Source organism: Artibeus jamaicensis, unplaced genomic scaffold, assembly GCF_021234435.1.
Source record: "Artibeus jamaicensis isolate MK-2021 breed Jamaican fruit bat unplaced genomic scaffold, CSHL_Jam_final contig_233, whole genome shotgun sequence".
Classification (NCBI taxonomy): domain Eukaryota; kingdom Metazoa; phylum Chordata; class Mammalia; order Chiroptera; family Phyllostomidae; genus Artibeus; species Artibeus jamaicensis.
The window spans coordinates 7,433,039-7,450,387 of NW_026521486.1; the positions used below are offsets into that span (position 1 = coordinate 7,433,039).

Below are 17,349 nucleotides of genomic sequence, written 5' to 3' on the forward strand. Positions count from 1 at the left end.
CGGTTACTGGGGAACCCACCCTGCCAGGGTCGAAGGTCTGATAACCTGAATCTCTGCACCTTCACACACGGCCCTCCAGGTCCCGGCCGCCTTTGCTCCACCTGCAGGAGGCTCACTTTGTCCCTCTCCTTAAAGGAGCACCCACTGGCTCCCACAGCCCACCCGCCGCCCTCTGGCTACAGGTCTGCACTGCCTCCTGCCCACATGGACTTCGGCATGGCCTCCTCCATGCTCCGTCTGGCAGAGGGACCCACTCAAAAAGGCCTAGTTGTTACATGTCTGCTTAACACTGCCGGGGATGGCTCCAGGTGGCTTCAAAACAAAATCCAGTACACGTGAACCTAATTTAATAACGTGTGTCAACTGTGATTAAAAAATCAAAACGACTTAAAAATGGGAAACAAGCAAACAAAATCCAGCTGCCTTAGGATGGCACAAAAGCTGCAGCCCCACCCTTACAGCCCAGCTTCCCTCCGGCTTTGGGGGCCCCGTGTTTATGTCTCCACACACCCTCACTGACCCCCGACAACAGGACTTCAGCCCACCCGCCGCATGCCTGTGTGCGCTGCTCCACCAGCAGGCAAATGCCTCCTTGTGCTTTAAGACCCAGCTCAGTTGCCTCCTCTGAGGCCTGTGCCCTAGTACGCACGCGCACCACGCCAGCAGCCCTCCCGGTCCCTGAGACACATCTGCAGAACCCGTGGTTGCCTTGCACACATTTACTTGTCCTTCACAGGCTCGACTAGAAGCAACTCACAGGCAGGGACATGCACCATTCACCACCACCACTCCCCCACAACCCAGAGAATGTTTGTGGAATCTTATTTTTCTTTTAAGTATCACACACTGTTCTAGACCAGGAAGTCAACTGTGAACAAGAGATGTGGCCCTATCCTGGTGGAAGTCAGGAGACAGACAGACGATAAACAAATGTACAGGTATATAATTTGTTGCCAGGCAGGGGCTGGGGAATGCGGCTTGGGGGCAAGGCTGTCCCCGGCTCAAGCAAAAGGAGGCATTTCCCCACTCACAGCACCTTTCCCACTTGATCTGTACAGATCCCTGAGGTCGGGGAGACGGGGCCAGGACAGAGGAAGGGGTATAAGGAAGGCACAGCAAGGACACCAGCCTGGAGCAGGCTCGGGACTGTCAGCGGGGATCGTCAGCCTCCTCTCTGCTTCAAACCTCTCATGGCTCCCTCGTAACCCCGACCAAAGCCTAAGCTCCTCCTGGACTTTGGGCCCCCTTTCCATATCTTCACCATTCCCCAAATATGCCCCAGCCTCTGTGCTCACTGTTCACGCCCCAGCCCCTCCACCTGACCACCCCCTACAATCACAGGAAGGCTCCGCCCAGCCCCCCATGTGCTGCTTCCAGCAGCCTGACCCTAGCTGAGCACGTGCTTCCCCAGGAGAGGCAACTGTGTACATTTCTTATCTCCCTGCCCCACCACCCCCCATGCCACCGGAGAACTGGGATAGCCCTTGGATACCAACTCAGGCTCAGCCAGGGCCCAGAGCTGTATCACCTCTAACATCTGGGTGACCTCATCTGTTAGATGGGGAGTTGCCATCAACCTCTGGTGGATCAACTCTGGTAATGCAAAAGCACCCAGTTCAGGGCTTGGCAGGCACTCCATGGGCAACAGACCACCCTCCCCCTGGCCTGGGGGCACGAGGGCAGGACACTGACTCAGCTCCACCTCCACATTCCTCTTTGGTCTCTGGCAGGGCAGGGCAGGGGAGGCTGCTGACGACAGGAAGGGCCAGCAGGGAGGTGGCAGGATGTGCGGAGGCCGAGGAAGTCCAGGCAGCGGCCAGGTCATCATACTCACAGGGGCAGGGCCCTCTCCCCAACCACCACCCCGCCCCCAGCAGCCCAGACCACTTCACTGGCTTCTGGAAAGGGGACAGGCCCCTGCACATCCACGCCCTGCCTAGAACCCCTCTCCTCAACAGCTGTCACAGCTCCCTAAGGCACGAGTCAGAAACCAAAAGCAGCCCTGCCCTTCCCTTCCAGAACACCACAGGCCAGAATGACCTAGAAAGGAGCTACTCCTTTCCTCACACCCAGCGTGACCTCGGGCAACCTACCAAAGCCTCAGTTTGTCCAACTGTAAAATGGGGGATAAGGGGGAACTCAGCTGTGAGGCATGATATAACAATTAGGGCACAGGTATTGATGGAAATAGGGTAAGGCTCACCTTCAACAGAAAGACATATACCCGCCATCACGTCCCCCACCCTCATTCACAGGTACCCCCCAAGCCCCCCGCCCCGCGTTGGGGCAAGCCTGGGAGAATGTGGTATTCTGCTACTCCAGAAATCCTAGGATGGGCTCCCTGATAAGGTGGGATGCAGACCCCTTCTCACCCACCTGCCCCCAGAGACGCAGGCAGTCTTCCCAAGCCCAGGTCAGCGAGACCTTCGGACCCGAAAGGCGCCTCTCTCCGCCCCGGGCCAGCCCCCAGCCCCAGGCCAAGGACATCTGCGCTCCTCCCACGGTCCGGAGCCCGGAGCCCCTACGGCTCTCGCAGCTTTGAGGGAATCAGGTCAGGTCTTCACTAAGAGAACTGGACGAGAGGTGGGAAAGGGTCCCCCTGAACCGGTCCGTAACTGGTCTCGCAAAAGTGAGGACGGGGGTGCCCATGACGGGGCTTTCCCAAGTACTCAGGGTCTCCCGGGCTCCTGGCCCGGAAAGGTGAGGAGTATGCTGGGGAGAGGTGAGGCAGGACGGCCGGCCCTGCCACCGGGGTCTCCCAGTCTTCCTGCGGAGACCTCCCCTTGCCTCCGGGAAGTGAGGAGGGGGCTGCCCAGGAGGAGAACGGCTGGGCTAGGCGGTCGCTCTCGCCCTGGCCTAAGGAGCAAAGGGGCGGCCCAGGGGGCCACTCACCGTCATCGTGGCGCCCCGGGGCGGCGGGAGCAGGAGGCAGGCAGGTGGAAAGGGCTCTCCGGCCGGGCTCAGCGGCGCGGGAGTCCCGCCACCGCCACCGCCCCTCTCGGCCGCCCGCTGCTGTTCCTCCGGCCCTTCCCTTCTCTAGCGCTTCTCCGGCCCCTTCCATCCGCCCATAAAACTTTTTTTTTTTTCAAACTTCCTGGGAGGACCCGGGCGGGCCAATGGGCGAAGGAGAAGCCAGGACAAACAGCGGCTGGACCAGAGGCAGGCCAATAGGAATGCGGAACGGACCCGGGGGCGGGACCTGCCTCTACGGGACAGTCGCGCGAGGGCTGGACTGGCGGGCGGGCAGGGCAAGGGAATGGGGGCGGGTACACTTCGTTCGTGGCTGCACTGGGCGGAAGGAACTGTCCGGTGTGCAGGTGACTCGGTTCGCCACCATGCTGCGATGGGGGGTGTGGTCCTCAGGTCACCTTTGCTGAGGCTCCCCGCCCCAGCCGTGAAACTCCAGATGCCGGAGTTAGATGGGGAAGTGGGCAAAGCACCCAAAACTAACAATTCAGCGGGTCCCACTCCCGGAGCCCTGCTTGTTTCCCCGTGTAATCGACTTTCGGCCTCACTACAGACTTGACAGGAAAGTGTCCTCGTCCCCATTTTACAAATGAGAAAACAGGCTCAGAGAGGTGAGCCGACTTGGTCACCTCTCACAGTAAGAAGAAACAGCACTCCTGGACCGTAGTCTTCACCCAAAGTGGTCCTTCGGTAAGTGCCCGCTCCTGTAAGCGGGTCTTCCTAGGCTTAAGAACCTCGTTTTGGGTTCCTGTGTGTGGGTGCTGACGTTCCCAGAGCATTTGGCAGTTCTTAGAAGGCCTTCTGCCGACGGGAGCTCATCTGAGCCCTGAAGTAGAGGAGGGCCTTTTGGTGGAATTTGTAGCTAAATGCATGTAGGAGCTTGTGTGGCATTGTGATCCAAACCTGTTACCTTAAGCAAGGTTCTTACCAGTAACCTCTCTGCCTCAACTTCACCTGCTGCTAAATGGGATAATGCTCTTGTCTCATGGGATCCCCATAAAGCAGAAATTGTTGTGTTGCCCCTCCCTTTCCTATCTCTCTAAAATCAATAAACATACCCTCAGGTGAGGATTAAAAAAATAAATAAATATGCCCTGGCTGGTGTAGCTCAGTGGATTGAGCGTGGGCCTGTGAACCAAATAACCTTGGTTTGATTCCCAGTCAGGGCACATGCCTGGGTTGCAGGCCAGTTCCCAGCAGGGGACACACAAGAGGCAACCACACATTGATATTTCTCCCCCTCTCTCCTTCCCTTCCCCTCTAAAGATAAATAAATAAAATCTTAAAATAAACAAACAAACAAACAAATAAAAGTAAGATTGGGTGGTGTGATTCCACCACTTAAAAAAAAAAAGAAGCGCCCTGGCTGGTATGGCTCAGTCAATTGAGTGCCAGCCTGTGAAGCAAATGGTCACTGGTTCAATTCCCAGTTAGGGCACACACCTGGGTTGCAGGCCAGGTCCTCAGTAGGGGCTGCTAGAGAAGCAACCACACACTGATGTTTCCCTCTTATTCTCCCTCCATCTCTCTCTAAAACTAAATAAATAGATTCTTTAAAAAAAAAAAGAATTAAGCGTGAATTTACCGCATTTTTTGCATTATAAGACATACTTCCCCCGCAATTTGGGAGGAAATGGGGTACATCTTATAGTCCGAATGTAGCTTATCTGGCTAGTAAATGTAGTTTACATTTACATTGGTAAAATATTATGTTATTTGTTATTAAATATTTTACCACATTTTTTGCTTCAAAAGATTTTCCTCCTCTAAAACCTAGGTGCGTCTTATGGTCCTAAAAATACAGTAAGTAAAATACACAGAACACCCCACTTATTTTTAGCGAGGCACCCTTCAGTAGAAAGGCAGGGGAGCTTGGAATAATCACCATTCCAATTATTTTGCCATCTCAGTTTGGGGGGTCAAAATCATTGCCATCATAATTATAATTACTATGGCCATTTCACAGATAAAGAAATGGAGGCCCAGGGAACTCACATTCTTTCCCAGTTTTCCCACCAAGAGTCTCTCCTCCACCCTGAGAAACAAGACCAGCGATAAGCCCATCTTCCCCTGGACACTGGCCTTTTGGCACAGTGATTCTGAACTAACAGGAGACATCACTAGCACCAGTGCCTTGCCCAGTGGCCTGGGTGTGTGACTGCCTCCTCACAGGTTTCCCAGCCCATGGGACTACACATCTAGTGCCCTGAGCCCGGTGACCAGACCACTCCCCTGCTCAAAGTCTAATACTGCCCTGGGCTAACAGATCAACTCTGCTTGTTTGTTCCAAGCAGTCTGCATCCATCATAATCTGGCCCCTGCCTGCTGTCCTCCGCCATCATTTACATGCTGGTACACAACGCTGGCTTCTGGGAGTCCCCAGAATGAGCCAGGTCCTGTGTACCTTGGACAGGGGCACACATGTTGTTCTCTGTGTGTCAGGCACACTTCCTTTCCTGGCCTCAGTGCCCCCACCCCCAACACACACACACACACACACACACACACACACACACGCTTCCTCTCTCTCCCTCCCCTCCCTCTAAATGTTTGCCCAGAAAATTCCTCCTCGCTCTTCAAGTCTTAGTCCAAAGGAAACCAAAATGCCCTCAGCATGAGTTGCAATGTCCTTGTCTGATGCTCCCTGCTTCAACTTCCTGCCCGGTGCTCCCTGCATACGTGTACATTTCCCCACTAACGTGATAGCCACACTGTGTTCTAACCTGTCAAATGTCAGTGTTGTCACCAAAGTATGATGGAGTGTTTTGGTCTCTGTCTCAGAGCCTTGGCCTGCAGCAGGTCCTTAGCAAATAGTGATCAAATGAATGAAGGCACAAATGAAGGAATGCCTACCTTACCACCCCTTTTCCTGGTAAGACAGGGATGGCACAGGCTCAGGGACCCAGGAGTGAGTTGTTAAACAGGACACCAAGCCCTGGCTGGTGTAGCTCAGTGGATTGAGCGCAGGCCTGCGAACGAAACAACTTCAGTTCGATTCCTAGTCAGGGCACATGCCTGGGTGGGTGGCAGGCCAGTTCCCAGCAGGGGATGACACATTGATTCTCTCCCTCTCTCCTTCCATTCTCCTCTAAAGGTAAATAAATAAATCTTAAAAACAAAACAAAACAGGACACCAAATTTGGGGGTTATTCAGTCCTGAACTGTCCCTCTACCGAGGATAACAATGTAGGCTCACAGAAAGGAGACAATGGCCCAAAGCCCCACAAGTCAGTGCAGAGACAGAACTCAAGCCCAGGTTTCCTGGCTCTTGACCTTGGCCTAATTTCACTATCCAGTCAAGAGATGTTTCAAGCTGCTTTAAGTAACCGTCTGGGAGGCTCCACTGGCAGAGCTGTTCCCCAGCGCCTGCCCGTCCTCGTTCCCAGAGGAGAGAACTGCAGGCCTCAGTTGCCACACCCTCTCGGGGAGAAAGTCTGTGGGGGTTCTCAGGCCTGTGGGGGTGGGGGTGGGGCTCGGAGATCCTGAAGCACAGAGGTGGGGCAGGACATGAGGTCAGCCAGAGCGGGGTTCAAATCTCCACTGTGCCCCTTGTGCGACCTGGAGCAGCGATGTTTTCCTCTGTGAGGTTCATTCCCTTGTCTGTGACATGGGTAGTAGGAACCGTATCCAACATGTCTGGTGGTGAGTGTTCAAGCAATGAGGCCCGCCACGCACTGAACACAGCTGAGCCCATAGTAGGCGCACAATGTCGTACTTTGCCATGTGTAATGCATGCTTTTTGCCCACGTTTTAGAGGGAAAAATAAGGATGCACATCGTACATGGGAATCAGTACTAAAAACGTGGGTGTGCACTATACACGACGAAAGGTAGGTAAACGCTGGTAGCAGCAGAAGCAGCATTATCCCAGAGTCCTGCCCCCGTTTCTCTCCACTGGGGACTCAACCTGCCCCTTCCTGCCAGACCTGCTCATGTTGGTAAGGTGTACTCTAGTTCCTGCCCAGGTAACTGTTTTTCTCAATACCCTCTTGCCTTAATTTCCAAAAGGCAGCAAAGAGCAAATTAGGACATGGAAGGGAAAGTTGGCATTGGGACACTCCTGGCCCGTCGCACCTCTGTGCATCCTCATCTCCTGAGCCCTCCCTGGGGCCCCGAGTGTCCCCATGGATTTTTCTCCACTAGACAGATGCGGCGACTGAGCCTCCGTGTGTTCAGCTCCAGCCACTCTCGCAACAAGGAACGAGGAGAGTTACCCAGAAGCCGGTTCCCCTAAACCCTAGCTTTCCGACCACAGGCAAGTCACCTCAGCTCTCCGAGCCTCCGTCCCCTCATTTGTAAAATGGGTATACTGTCTCTGGCCTAGGGGTGGACCCAGAGCCAGCAAGAGGCTGAGTCAGCTGGTCTCAGAGACAAGAGACCCAGGAGCCAGCCCCTTCTCTCTGGTGGAGAAGGGAGCGGGGGAAGTAAGTCAGCCACCTCCCCTCCCTGCCCTTGAGGAAACCCCAAACCGGAGGCCCGAGTGTTTACAGACCTCTCTGGGCAGGGGATGGGTTACGTAACGCCAGATGTTTGTGAAACTGGCTCGGGCCCAGGGCGGAGACACACTTTGCAATCCCAGAGCCCCTGGAGGGGCCCTCCTTCCTCTCCCACCCCTGCCCCCAACCTGGCTCCCCTTGGCCGCATTGCTGACTGGGAGCTTTTGGCTGTGAAGACCATTCAGTCATCCCTCACCTGGGAAGTGAGCAATCCCATTCGCTTGTAGGGGCGCTGGGGAGCTCAGGATTTTGCCGTTACCTCCTTTCTCCTGGGGAGGGGGGCAGACCCCTCCCTCTCAGCCTCTACTCTCTCTTCTTGACTAACACCAACCTCCTCCCCCTCCTCCCCCTCTCCCCACCCTCGTCCCTCCCACCCCACTGGAGCCAGCCTACCCTTCGCCAACTGAGGACCCCCAGGGACAGCAGGAACGGATTGAACAGCGTGGGCCGGTCCCCGGGCATCCGCCATGAGGTCACCAGTCGGCCCTTGAGTGGGCGCCCAGCCTCGCCCTCCGCTGGCCTCTTGTCTGCCTGTCAAACAGGGTCCAGTGTTGGCCCGCAGGTCCCTTCGGTGGGATGGGGATGACTAGAGCCTCCCCTGCCCGTTCTGCCATGCCCACCTCGAAGGCCCAGGGTTCCCTTTTCTCTTCTCCCGGGACTGCTGAGAACAGAGCTTGTTACCTTTTCCACCCGACACGGTGTGTCCCTGACAGGGCTCTGGGGGCCCAGCACCCAGGGGGCCTTGCACTTCGCCACCCGGATGTCGAACCCCAGGTGGCGAGCATGGGGAGGGGAGTGCAGGCCTCAGCCCACACAGGGTTTTCAGGTTATTTTGCATTTGGTCCCAATGATAAATAATGAAAAGATTTAACCTACAACTACATGTTTCTAAATTCTCTTGAAATATCTAAAGATGTGGGACCCTCTTCCCCATGGCAAGAGCCACCTGGAGCCATAGGGTCACACAAGCTGCACCCCCTCAGTCCCAAGTCCCTTAACTGCCTACTACTCTCCTCATCTCTGTGAGAGGAAGGAATCACAGAGTCCTGCAGCCCCCTCCCCTTCTGTCCTGGGCAGAGCCCCTCAACACGCCCCTTTTGGAGGAAACAGGCCCCAGCGAAGCAGAAGCACTTGCCCGAAGTCACAGAGCAGGCAGAAGTGAGACAGAGCCCAGGCGCCCCAACCCTCCAGAATCCAGAGTCACTGGAGGCGGAAGGTGAAGTATCAAAGCACAGGTCCCGGAGCACTTTGGGGAAAGGCTGCCCCACCTTGCCACCAAGTCCCCCATCACAGCCCTGACCACTGGACTGAGATCTCCATGCCGTTGCTCTGACCCACCTATGCCCACACCCAGACATGCAGAAGACGCTCACTAAGTGCATGTGAAAGAATGACTAAGGCCATTATCAATTCTGTCGAGTCCAGTCCACCCTGGGGAGGACTGACAGGCTTCCTGTGTTGCTGGGATGGACCCATTTTGTGGAGACCAGAGGGGACCCCTGTATTGCTAGTTCCTTTTTGTTCACAAAACTCTGGCCCCAGGAACTATGAAGAAATAACCCCAAAAGAGGAAGAGCAAAGTTGCCAGAGCCCCTGTGTGAAATGGAAGTACCTTCAGTGACCAGTCCCCTGTCCCCTCCCATTTCCCATGGGAAAACTGGCCCACCAAGAGCTCTGAACACTGCTGCTACTGCTTTGCAAGGCCACACAAGGAATCAGGCAGGGCCAGGCAGCGGCAAAGGGGAGCAGAGAGAGTGCCGGATGGGGGTCCTGAGCCCCGGGTCTAGTTCGAGTTCAGCCACCAGCTGTGTGACCACACGCCTGCCCTTGTTTTCTCACATGCACAGTGAGGGGGGTCGGGCAGAGTCCCCTTGGCTCTGACTAGCAGCAGAGCCAGAGTTGGGGCTCCAGGCTGCCTGACAGACACCCCATCAGGCTTCTCGAGAGGCGGCGCAGGGGACAGCAGAACAGCAGGGTGAGGAAAGCATAGCCCCAAGCAGCCTGTTTCCTTCTCCCGCTGCCTCAGGCCCTGAGCTCTGACCTCGCCTCTCTGGAGGCTGAGGGCGAGGAGAACAGTCAGTTTGGCAGGTCAGGGGGAGGGGCAGGACAAAGCAAAGCATTCCAGGGCAGCCAGGTCTCAGAGCGGCCTCAGCGGGTCCCACCCCCTGCACACATCTGTCCTGCCCCAGGAGCCTGGAGACCTCCAGACCCGGCTGACTGGCACTTCTTGGCCCCTGTCAGTGCTCCTCTGCCCCCAGCTCCTGGAAGCTCTACCCTTTCTCCCAGCCTGGCCAGCCCTCCAGAACCAGAAGGACCTTGCCTACAGGGACCATTGGGGCCAAACTGCTATTTGCCCGAGGGAGGCATTCTAGCTTACCTTTCCAGGGCATTCTAGCAAGTTAAAAGCAGAGCCCTGGGCTCTGACCTCAGGATTGTCCAACCACCCAGGTCTCCAGGTCAGAAGAAGGTGGCTCTGCTGCCCAGCTCCACCCGAGCATCTCTTCTCAAGGCCCCCCGTCATGCACACGGCTGACCCCAGTGCAGAGCCCGCCTTGGTCTGGATGACCCTGGAGCTCATCTGAAGACCTCAGCCCACATCCAATCTCATTTCCTGTCCCTTCCCCTCCCCTCCGCATGTGCCCAAACCCAAGACCCAACTACCGAGTCTGCCCGTCTCTGGTCGGTCAGCGAGTCTTGGCCTCCTCTTGATGCTGACTCCTCAGGCTCCTCTGGTTGGAACTGAAGATAAGAAAGAACACAGCTCAGCCCAGGTTATCCCCCAGCTTCCATCCCTCTGTCTACCTTCTTATACATCCATTCATCGTGCACCCGAGATCCAGCGTCAATAGGTCCGTGTGTCCATGCCACCACCCAACACACATCCTGTCTTATCCACCCACTCATGTGTCCGACATCCATCCTCCCATTTATACAGCCATCCTGTTTATCCATCATCCCCCCTCCATTCTACATCCACGTACTCCTCAATCCACCCAGCACCCATTCACCCACCACCCATCTACCTGTCCTTCCCCCATTCCTTCCCCATCCATCATCCATATTCCACATTTACCTGTCCTTGCAACATCCACCCATCCATCCATCACCCCACCCATTATCAAGCAGTGCCCATCTATCCAACATTCATTATCTATTTCATTCATCACCATGCATCTATCTATTTACCCATCTGTCATCCATCCAATGTCTATTTATTATTTGTCCAGCATATAACCTCTATCCATCGCCCATTTGCACATCCATCATCATTGATTCATCTACTGATGGACCCATTCATCTTTTATCAGTCTCTTACATGCACTTACGCCTCCATGTATTCACCAATCAACCATCCACTGAGCTGAGCTCCTCCACTGTGTCCAGCCCCGGGCCAGGGGCCATCGGTACAGAGATAAAATAGGCTTAGCTCCTGCCCCCATGAGCTCAGGTTTCTTGTGGGGAAATGACAACCAAGTATGAGCAGATAAAGGGTAGCAGAAGCACCAAGCCCGGAAGGGAGACATCACCATCCTGGGGAAAACATCTCAGAACAGGGCACCTGATCTCAAACTTGAACAAGGAACAGGCATTTAGTGGGTGAACAGGGAAAGGAAGAGCACCCTGGGCAGTGGGAACAGCACGCACAAAGGGAGGGAGATGTGCTTGCAGGCCCTGCAGCCCACTCAGCACAACCAGAGGGCAAATCTGGGGTGGAAGGGAGTCAGGAGGACTTGAATGCCATGCCAAGCGTTTTCACGGAGGGTGAGCAGCCGGAGCCCCCACAGGACCTGGTGAATGCTTCTGTTGTCATCTGTGGAAATGCCCTTAGCACATGCTGTTCCCACCCTGCCCCAGTCACCATCTCCTACCCTCCCAGGGACCCCTAAGCCTCAATGTGGAGTAACTCTAGCGGAAGAATCTCTCTGCCCTCTGCCTTCCCTGTGACCCGGCATCCCAGAGTCCACCGGGACACAGCATCGCACCCTTCCCGAGCTCCCTCTGATCCACCTGCCTCCCCAACAAGCCCGGCAGCAGCTTCTTGTGTGGGGACTCCCAAACCCCACTCTTGTCCTGAGGGCAGAACCAAGCTGGCTTCTCCCTGTATCTCTGGTGTCTCTACATTGAGTCGGTTACAGGACAACGGATAAACAAATTCAGAGGTAGGAGCTCCCTAGTCCTGCTGTGGGCTGAGGCCTCACAACAAGAAGGGTTAAAAGCCAGAGCTTTGGAGTCTACACTGTGATATCTCCCTTCTCACGACTTACACAGGCGTGACCCCTGGCAAATGTCTAATGGTCTGAGCCTTGTACACAGCATAGTGTGTAAAGCTCTCAGACCAGGGCCTGGCACACACAAACCCTCCGGGTCAGATGGACGAGCAGGAGCCTCGCACCACCCCAGGGGTACCTGTCAGGAAAGGAGTTGGTCTGTCCAACCCACGTGCTGCGTTCCTGGGAGCTGAGGCAGCTGCAGGGCTCTGGCCTCCAGGACCCGCCCCATTCATCACCTTCACATAAAATGCTCCAGACAGCATCAGGGCACCACGGACTCTGTGACCCTGCCCCGGGCCAAGAAGGCAGGGAAGGGACTTGGTGAGCACCCGCTGTATGCCAGGCATTGAGCCTACTTTGCACAGGGGCCCTCATTTAAGCAGCCTGTCTCATCAGCCAACTCGGCCCAGTGAGCACATGCAACCTCTTCACTGTGCCTGGTAAGGACCAGATAGGGGAAAGGAGGCTGTCCTGGACTGTGATGAGCCTGGAACCCAGCATGGAGAGGGGACATGACCCCACTGGCTGTGGTCCCAGCCAAGGTCAGGTAGGAGCCATGAAGGCAACACAAACCAGGTGTTGTGGGGCTGGGAGAGGAGGAGGCCCTGGCCACAGCATCTTGCTGAGGCCTCAGGGTGGTCTGCATCAGGCAGACCTGGGGTCCACTCGTGCCCCATCACTGACTAGCCATGTAATCTTGGGCAAGATTAACCTCTCTGTCTCAGTTTCCTTATATGTAAATTAACGGTGCTTTTCTCATGAGGTCGCTATGGAAATTAAATGAGGAAAATACCCATAAGACACTCTGACCAGGGCTCAGCACATAATCAGTTCTCACAGAAGTACTGGTAGTTAACACTGATGTCTGTTTTGGCAGCTGGGAAAGGTTTTGCTCAGGAGAGAGGATTGGGGCTGAGCTTTCGAGGCTGTGCAGGAGCCAAAAAGAGGCCTAAGGACCCCTGTCTGGGGTGAGGCTGCCCCTCAGAAGGGAGACTGACTTACCTCCCACTCTGATGAGCTGGGGCCCTCTGCAAGAATCCTACTCCCCAGATGGCCCGGCTCCTCCAGACCAGCCATTGTTGAGGTCTCTGGTCCACTTGTCACTTTGGTCTTTGGCCACTGGGTGGAGATGCAGGCAGGGCTGGGTGGCTGGGCTGAGCTCTGGGGCCATTGCCCGGGGCTGTGTCCATTGACTAGGGTGGCTCCCACCGTGCCTTCAGGTTGGCTGTGTCTCTCTCGTTCAAGGGCATCCTTTGTGCCTGGGGAACCCAGCTCTGCCCCTGAAGCTGTGGCTGGGCCACCCCAGTGTCCAGCTGGGTCCTTTTGGGGCAGCTGGGCCTGCAGGAGCTCAAGAAGGCCTTCCAAATCCAGCCTTGGAAGACGGGAAGCAAGCATTGGCTCCTCTGTGTGGGCCCAGGCCCCCTCTCTGGGTAACCCAAGAAGGCTCATCAAGCCCCTCCAGTCAAGCTCGAGTCGCCTCTCGGGGCCGTGCAGGTGTGCGCAGACTTGCTCGGTTCCCCGGCCCACAGCAGGGGCTGCCTCGGGCCTCCAGGAAGCCGAGAACTCTGCTGTGCCTTCCCCGGAATTCTCTGGGAGGCTCACAGGCTGGTGAGGAGGACTGAACAGCTGCTGCAGGCTGCCCCAGCCCCTCCGAGCTGGCCTGTCGGGGTCCTTCTGCAGCCCATTACTGGGGGGCTCCTCCCAGGCCTCTGACTGCCCCCTGTGGCACGGGGGGCCACCCGGCTGCCCCCAGCTCTCTTCAGACTCCCTGAGTGGGCCCCTCCATGTTCTCTCCGGACCTCCAGCAGCCCCCTGGCTGGGCTCCCCAAGTTCCTGCCAGCCCCCCAGGCCTGGGCCCTCCTCCTGGCTGCTCCAGCCTCTCTCCGGGTGTCTGTGCTGGCACCGAGATCCTGGCAGCTCCTCTGGACTCTGCCACCCACTCAGAGGCTGTCTCGGGCCCGACCAGCCACTCTCCAGACGTTTCTCTGTTCGCGGCTGCCTCTCAGAGGTCCTGGCTGATGTCCTTGGGGGCGGCGAGGACCCCTGGAGCCGCCGGTCCCCCTCAGGTCGCCTCTGGGGGCTCCTGGGAGGAGGAGGCTCTGCTCGGCTCCTCTGGGCTGGTTCTGCCTGCTTCGAGTGGGGTGTGGTTACCTGAGGATGAGGTGAGGGGGGTGGGTGAGGCCCCAGAGCCCTGACTGGGTGAACTCCGCTGAGGAGCACAGGAAACTGGGGTCTTAGCCAGGCCTCAGGGAGAGGCAAGCTGCGTCCTCACCGCAGCCTGGACTGAAGCAGGTCAGAAGTCCCTAGGGTCTCTGCACTCCCTCCCTGGGGTCATCTGCTCTGCCCTCTCACCCCGCCTCCTTGGTTCTAGAAAGAGACCTGCAAAGAGCTGCTCACTTTCCCGGCTTCCTCCGCCTCCCCTGGGCCCAAGATATTGATTCCGACCTGGGCTATCAGGTGCACGAATTTCCACCATCAAGACTCCACTCCGCTGGCTCAGACCTTGCCCGCTAAGAGTTTCTTTGAAAAATAGAAACCCCCACCTTGGAAGAGACAGCCTTTAGTGCCAGACTGCTCTGTCCAAGGCTTTTCCCGAAAACTCAGGACAGTAGCTACTGAATGAAGGAAGGAAACAGCACCGAAGGGCCATCTTCAAAGGAGTAATTTGGGGTCTGTCTCAATTTTTGCCAAGAATTGCTGGCTCCTTGGGAGAAGGGGAAAGCTGGACACCCATGACCGTAACTCTGACCCTTTCATAAAGGACCTCCCTTCCCAGGACCCCTCTCTGGCACCTGGGGGACGAAAAAGCAGTGGCTTGCCCCTTGGGGTGCAGGGCCCAGGGCAGGCTGGCAGTGCTCACCTCCCTGCTGAGGGCAGGGCTGGACTGTCTTCGGAGAAGCTGGCTCTGACCTTGGCCGGGCCGCTGTGACCGCCCCTCGTCCCGGGCCTGGAAGGCCCCCGGTGCCTCGGACTTCCTATGAGCAAATGCAGCCGCTCCTCTGAGGGCCTTTGGGACTGTCCCACTCCCAGCACCCACCTCCTGCACTCCCACCCCCAGGGAGGAGATAGGGGGGATCCAGACACCCACAGCTGAAGGGCCCTAGGGGAGAGATGAGCCTCTCGGGGCCTCAGTATCCCCGTCTGAACAATGGTGGTGGTCAGCACCACTCTACCTGCCTCATGGGACTGTTGTGGGTATTAAACAGGAAAAGGGATGCGCAGGGGCAGGGGCTCAGCCTTGGCTGCCCCACTCAGCACTTCCTGGTTCTGGCTGCCACCCAGCCAGCAGACCGTCTCTCAACCCCAGACAAAGGTTAGACTGGTCTTTGTGGGAACTAAGATTTATTGAGCACCTACTGGTTACCAGGCACTGCACGCACGATCACGATGGCGAGCGTTTATTGAGCACTTCGTGTGCTCCAGGTGCCAAGCACTTGCTCCATCTGATGTCACCTTGCACAGAGCAGGAGGCGGAGAAGGGAGACGTGGAATGTTACATGTCCCCACAGTTCATTCTTTCTGCCATCTTTCTGTTCACATGGTAAGTTCTGGACTTCCCAGGCCCACCTTTTCCCTGTTTAGTAGTGACTGACGGGGCTCCTGCACCTGGCCATGACACCTATGGGCCGTCCCAGGTGTTGGCGACGGCTCAGCAGGATCGGAACAAAGAAGCCTCCCCTCCCCGCACAGCTCCAGGGGGGCCGACATACACTGTCCGTGCCGGGGGCATTTCTGAGACACCAGGGTCTCAGGCATTGTTGCCACGTCCGACAAAGATAACCTCTCAGCTGTAAAAGTCCCTAGTTCTACTCAGTTGTTTCACTTAGTCATCGGAAGCCGTGGCTATTAATATTTAACACGACATCTCTGTTGCACATAAGAACACCACACATATGTAAAAACAAAAGAACTGACCACTGCACTGAACATCTAGTCCACAGGGTCTGAGAGCCCGGCTCCATCTAAACTGACAAATGCCATGGCTGGGGTGACTCAGTGGATTAAGCTGGCTTGCGAACCAAAGGGTTGCCAGTTCGAATCCCAGTCAGGGCACATGCCTGGGTTGCGGACCAGGTTCCCAGGACGGGGAGCACAGAAGCAAACACACATTGATGTTTCTTTCTCCGTCTTTCTCCCTTCCTTCCCCTCTCTCTAAAAATAAATAAATAAAATCTTTAAAAGTAAAATAAAATAAATAAATGGACGAATGGAGCTGTATCTCTGGTGGCTGAACTGAACTGGAAGAAGCCTGAAAAAAGAGGCCGGGTGCTGAGCCAGCAGTGAGGGAAGTAAGAGGAGCCCTACTCAGGCCTGAGAGGGGCCGCGCTGGGCAGTCCACCCCAGCCTGGGAGCCACGCTGGGACGCGACAGGCGGTTGGGGGAGCAGACAGATTATGGGCTTGGGGTCTGTTTTGTCTACGGCTTTTACCAATGTCATTAGAACCAGGTCCATAAAGGAACTGGTGCTCTTAGCAGTTCTTAGCAGTCGACTCATAGGGAACCCGAACTTCCCACTGCAGTAAATAAATGTTCCTAAGGTTGAGGGCTGCCCGATCAGGCTCAGTTTTTAATCTCATTGGAAGTGAGAGAGCTTCCTTGCTCTGTGAGAGCTGAGGCCTTAGACAGTGTTTCCCCCAGAACCAGGGGTAGCAGCCTCTGTGAAGCAGAAGCCCCAAGTGTGACGAGGTGGGGAGGGCACCGTGGCCATGGGGGGCAGTCTCTGTGTGGGTAGCGAGGCACACGGGTGTCCCTCTCCCGTGAGTGCATTTCCCACACACACTACAACTCGCTCAGTTCCTCCTGAGAAGTCCCCCCTCCGTGTGGAACTGAGAAGGAGAACGAAGGACTCAGGTAGAATCTGAGACGCCAACAGAGACCCAGCCTCTCTGACACTTAAGCAATAGCGTCCTCAGGCCACCTGTTCCCGATGGCTGGTGTGGCTGCACCAAGGGTGACAAAGGAAATGACTTTCCTTTGGAAGCTCAGAGGGGCTCTTCCATCACCACAAAGTATTAAAGGACAAAGCTGTCAAGTCTAGAAAATTCCATGAAGGCTCTTTTGAATTCGAGAGATGATGAAGTGCTTATATGATTATAAGAGATTCCAAAGGCATGGGGGGGGCAGATATCAAGGCAAAATTCCTAATCCTTTCATGCGGTAATTCTTCGAGGAAAAGTTTTGAGGCTCAGTCAGTATAATGCTTGGACAGAATAGATGCTCAATAAATGCATGTTGAGTGAGGTGGAAGAAAATGAAAGTACACTTCTACAGCCACCCACTCATAAATTTCAGGCTTCCAGACACTTAAATAGGTTTTAAAACTTTGCTTCCAGAGGACAAATGGTTTTCTACTTAGAAAAAGTGCCATACAACAGGAGAAAATTAAATTGTTCAGTAGAGTTATAAAACCTTGGTTGAAAGGTAAATCATCTATTTCACCAAGATATATACATTAAATATATGCCATCTTTACATATCAACTTTAATAAAGCTAAAAAAGATAAGTAACCTATTTCAAAGAGATAACAAATGAATAAAGTATCTGTGTAAAAACAATTAAGTGATTAATAAAAGTATAAACAAATTCCAGACTTCTATGATAAACCTTTATCTCTC

The 17,349-nt window shown here is 55.4% G+C and overlaps 1 protein-coding gene across 2 annotated transcripts in view; it reads right to left on the minus strand.

Moving 5' to 3' along the window:
• Window positions 1-17,349, minus strand: part of TRIOBP (TRIO and F-actin binding protein) — a 52,698-nt gene that overhangs the window by 19,033 nt on the left and 16,316 nt on the right. For both annotated transcript variants that reach the window (XM_037160296.2, XM_037160297.2), the window contains 4 exons: window positions 14,594-14,708; window positions 12,736-13,884; window positions 10,124-10,201; window positions 7,856-7,993 (listed from right to left, as the gene is read on the minus strand). In XM_037160296.2, coding sequence (XP_037016191.2) covers window positions 7,856-7,993; window positions 10,124-10,201; window positions 12,736-13,884; window positions 14,594-14,708 — 1,480 coding nt within the window. The remainder of the gene's footprint in view (window positions 1-7,855; window positions 7,994-10,123; window positions 10,202-12,735; window positions 13,885-14,593; window positions 14,709-17,349) is intronic.